Genomic DNA, 5094 nt, shown 5'->3' on the forward strand with positions numbered 1-5094 from the left:
TTTTAGAATTAGTCTGGTTCAAAGGAGAATCAGATGGCTGAATCCTGACTGACAGAGGAGGAGTTGGGGATGGAGGAGGGTAATTAGCTATTGAGCAATGCGAAAACTGCTGATAATACTGAGGGACCTTATATATGAATGCTTAGATAGGTGTCATATTCCTATAGGTAGATGGGGATCAGCTGAGAGTCAGCTGATGCGAGCTTGACTAACGTGACCTGCCAGAACTAACTCTACGCTTGATTTTTGGTCAGTTATTCTTTTAATTATCACTTACACTCAACTATTCAAAGGTTTTGGGTCAGTAAGGTTTAAAAGAAAAAGAAATTAACACTTTATTCAGCAAGCATCTATTAAAAAGTAAATATTTTTATTTTTTCATAAAAACATCTCGAAAAAATATATATCGTTTTATAATATAATATAAACTGATAAGTACCGTGACTGTTTTCTACATTGATAATAGTAAAAAATGTTTCTTGAGCTGGAAATCAGCATGTTAGAATGATTTCTGAAGGATCATGAGACACTGAAGACTGGAGTCTTCAGAGTCTATCAGTGATGCTGAAAATACAGTTTTCATCACAGGAATAAATTACATCATAAAATATATTCAAATGGAAAACTGATTTTTAAAAGGGTAATAATATTTCAGAATTTTCTGTTTATATGAGATTTTTCATCAAATAAATGCAGCCTTGCTGAGCATAAGAGACTTCTTTCAAAAACATTAAAAAATCTCACCGACCCCAAAACTTTGAAAGGTATAGTGTATATTCACCATAATTCTTAATTATGGTGAATGTTATATTAGATCCAGTATGATTTCATTAATGTAACCTGTGTCTAAGGTTGCTTTGTGTGATTGTGGTGTTCGAGATCATGAGATCTGAAGCTGAAAGCAGACATGGAGCATTACTGCCCCCTGATGTTTCCATTTTTTGTTGAATATCCTTGCAGTTATAAAGGGAAAAAGGAGAAATTACTATTAATTATTAATGAAAATTAATTAAAAACAGTCCTGTCTTGATTTAATTCGAAGCCAAATTGTCCATCAGGCTTGTGCAGATTGTGAGCTGTAAGATGAATCATAAGTGAAAGGGTGTAATTGAGAGGATCATCTAGTGAGTCGTGTTGGTTGAAGCATTGCAGGAGGCGTACAACTCATCACAGGACAGTCTTCTGTCTAATGAACCGATTCCCAGCTTTATTTTTAACTGTCAAGACTCTGTATTCACACAATGATATTTCATAGCTAATTGAGTTCTTTTCCTGTCTTTTATCACATGTGAAGTTATATCCTCAGACATTTAGAAACAGTAAGTGTGCCCCTGTCCCCCCCTCAACATGACTTTGTCCTCTTTGTCCACGTTTCCTTCCTTTGAGGATATCATCACCCACTTCATAAACATTCTGTACATCCCTTTAAAATGTAAGCGGTTGTCTTTTGCCAAAAATTCATCAGTGTTTTTCCAACTCACCTTTTTCCTCACCTCAAGTCCTGTTCACACATACAGTGATTTCATTTCTGGAGATTTCCACGCATTACTTTATTATTATTATTATTATTTCCAGTACACGGGCAGAAAGAATCACATAGAGCAGTGAAATTGCTTATAGTAACTCCTCCACCTTGCCAACACCCACAGTGTTTGCAAGTCCTCCTGGCAAGTTAGTATTTTCATGTTCAAGTCTCTTTGCATATATCGAAATGTGTATGTGTCTATATACACATATGCACATACATTTACACATTTTTATATATGCATATATAGAAATCAATATACGCTGCAGTTCAAAAGTCTGGGGTCAGTTTTTTTTCTTTCTTTTTTGAAAGAAATCAATACTTTTATTCAGCAAGGATGTCTTAAATTGATTTTTTTTTTTTAAATGTGTTATTAAAAGACTTCTTAGAATATATTTCTATTTTAAATTAATACAGTTCTTTCAAACTTTTTATTCATCACAGAATCCTGAAAAAGTATCAGAGGTTCCAAAAAAATTATAATTTTATTGAATTTTAATTGATAATAAAATTGATAATTTAATTGAATTTTAATTGATAATAAAGTTTCCAACATTGATAATACATTAGCATATTAGAATGATTTCTAAGGGTCATGTGACACTGAAGACTGGCCTAATGATGCTGAAAATTCAGCTTTGCATCACAGAAATAAATTATACTTTAAATTATATTCAAATAGAAAACCATTATTTTGAATTGTAATAACATTTCACTAATTATTGTTTTTTTTCTGCATATTTGATTAAATAAATGCAGCCTTGATAAGCATAAGATACTTCTTTAAAAACATAAAAACTCTTACTGATACTAAACTTTTGACAGTGTGTGTGTATATATGTGTATATATATATATATATATATATTTTTTTTTTTTTTTTTTTTTTTTGTAACTTGTAAAGTGTCTGACAGGAAGTTGAGGTGCAACATTGGTAGTGACTGCATCACTCCTCATTTGCATAAAGGCACTGGCCACGCCCACACCACATTAAAAATGATTGCTTTACCTTATTTCATGTCAAAACATCAACTCCTATTAAAAATGAGTGATTTTTCTCGGTGCAGATCTCTGTATGGGCTTGAGGGAGTAAAGTGTCTGACAGGAAGTTTAGGTGCAACATTGGTAGTGACTGCATCACTCCTCATTTGCATAAAGGCACTGGCCACGCCCACACCACATTAAAAATGATTGCTTTACCTTATTTCATGTCAAAACATCAACTCCTATTAAAAATGAGTGATTTTTCTCGGTGCAGATCTCTGTATGGGCTTGAGGGACTGTTTTTTACACATGCTAGTATCTAATGTCAAACACCTTTAACATCCGTTTCTTCATTCTTTCTTTAACAACTGCAGTATTCGCCCAGCATGAGGACCACCTACCTGTCTATGACTGATGCCCAAATCAGACACTTCGGGACAGACTTCCAGATTTAGTTTTCCTGCTTCCTCGTCCTCAAGAGGTCTCCAGCAGCATGAGATGCGTTCCTTTAATAGGCCAAGTACTGTAGACGGAGATCTCTCATCTCATCTCAAAGGAGGACACCGCGGATGTTAAAGCACAAATTATAATGCATCAAAGGGAGTTCTCAAAGACTGCATGCCATCCAAGTCTCATCTAGAAAGGCAAAGGATACCTTAGAGGTTTATGGGTGAGCTCTGATCATGTAAATATTCGCTTATTCTCCTCAGGGGCTCGCCAGATCATTAATAAATTGTTTTCTGTGATAGCAGTAAACTGGATCAGCCTGGTGTTCGAGATTCAGGTTTTGATTAGCACTTCAGCTTAGGGCATGCAAATGGTGATTAATAGCTTAAGTAAATGATAAAGAAAAATAATGGTTTCATTTTACCACACAAAGGCCTTGAGCTCGATTATGAGCCTTTAATTAAAATACACTGACTTTTGTAAGTTAAAGGGGTCATATGATGCGATTTCAATTTTTCCTTTCTCTTTGGAGTGTTACAAGCTCTTGGTGCATAAAGAAGATCTGTAAAGTTGCAAAGACTAAAGTCTCAAATCCAAAGAGATATTCTTTATAAAAGTTAAGAGTCAACCACGCCTACCTAAAACGGCTCGTTCTAACACACCCCACATGTCGAGAAACAATAATGTACAGTATGTGGAAAATAATGTGTTTTTTAAACCTTAAACCGCACAGACACATTTCATTACACCAAATAATGTTATTTTTAGCAACATCATATGACCCCTTTAAATAGATGGTTAAATAGACACCAAATGATACAGAATGAGAGAAATTATCAATTGAACGGGCTTCTGTGATGGTCTGCTATGATAAAGATGTTTTGCATGAGGGACAAGGTGTTTTGTTGGTGCCTCTCTTTAAATATAAATGTCTGTAATCTAGTAGACAAATATGTCTGCTATTCATTTCAGACTATATTTATGAGCCTCACGGCACAGAACAAAGATAAATATTAATCATGTTCTGCAATGGTAGATACGGGGATGAACAATTTGGAAATCACAGACAGACTAGTTGTTTGGTTCAAGCTTCTTAATGTGTCTTTGTCTGTATGCCTGTTTATTCAAACTAGATCAAAGCTGACAAAGCCTATTTTTCTAGTTTAAGCGCTTTTGTGTGTTTCCACTGATGTACTGTATAGTAGATCTGGCCATTTCTAAAGAAATTATTGTTATTGAGGTTCACAATGCTGCTGTTCAGACAGGCAGCTGTTTATTATCCCAGTGAATGACAAAGAATAAAATTAGATTAGATTATACATGTTGAATTCTACCACTATTACTGTCTTTATTTGTCATAACATTTCAAAAGTGCTGTTTTTTAATTATTGTTAATGTAATACTTTTTTGTGACATTTGATTAAATAAATAATTTTTACTGAAAGTTACATTTTTATTATTCTTAATTTGTGCTGTAATGGAAGGCTGCTTCTATCGTGGAATTTTAAAAAAGGGGAAAAAAGTAATTGCGACTTCATCTCGCAGTTCTCACAATTCTGAGATTACGTCGCAATTCTGACTTTTTTCTTTAAATTGTGAGTTTATATCTCACAATTCAGACTTCTTTCTCTCAATTGCGAGTTGAAATCTCACAATTCAGTTTTTTTTTTCTCTGAATTGCGAGTTATTTTTTAGGTAAAAACTGTAATTGCAACTTTTTATCTTGCAATTCAGACATTTTTTCTCAGAATTACACATTCATATCTCACAATTCTGCATTTATATCTTGCAGCTCTCAGAATTCAGAAGTCAAAATTGTGAGATATAAACTCACAAAGTTAAAATTAGCTTCTTTTTTATCCAATGGCTAAAACAATCTTCAATAACAGTAATTTCTAATTTCAGTTCTTGCTGTGTGAACATGTTTGGTGTGAAGAAAAAAATAATTCTTTAACCCTTAAATGTATACCTCGGGTCTTTAGCGACCTGGGACATCATTCTCTACCCTCTCCCTCCTTCATTTTTTAAAGTTAGACATCAACTTTCTTAGTATTCCTCAATCTATTCATTATAAACAATATAACAAGAAAAAATAGTAAAATATAAAAGAATGCCTGTTTTCTGATCATTTTTTTTTTTT

At 33.5% G+C, this 5094-nt stretch overlaps 1 protein-coding gene across 1 annotated transcript in view; it reads left to right on the forward strand.

The window, feature by feature from the left end:
* The window catches only part of LOC107711233 (protein tweety homolog 2-like), a 75737-nt gene extending 72250 nt beyond the window's left edge, over nucleotides 1–3487 (forward strand). Inside the window, exon 14 of the mRNA XM_016516175.1 lies at nucleotides 2882–3487. Coding sequence (XP_016371661.1) covers nucleotides 2882–2962 — 81 coding nt within the window. The 3' untranslated portion in view covers nucleotides 2963–3487. The remainder of the gene's footprint in view (nucleotides 1–2881) is intronic.
* Nucleotides 3488–5094: the final 1607 nt, after the last annotated feature.

This window comes from Sinocyclocheilus rhinocerous, unplaced genomic scaffold (genome assembly GCF_001515625.1).
Source record: "Sinocyclocheilus rhinocerous isolate Xijiao unplaced genomic scaffold, SAMN03320098_v1.1 scaffold115, whole genome shotgun sequence".
NCBI lineage: Eukaryota > Metazoa > Chordata > Actinopteri > Cypriniformes > Cyprinidae > Sinocyclocheilus > Sinocyclocheilus rhinocerous.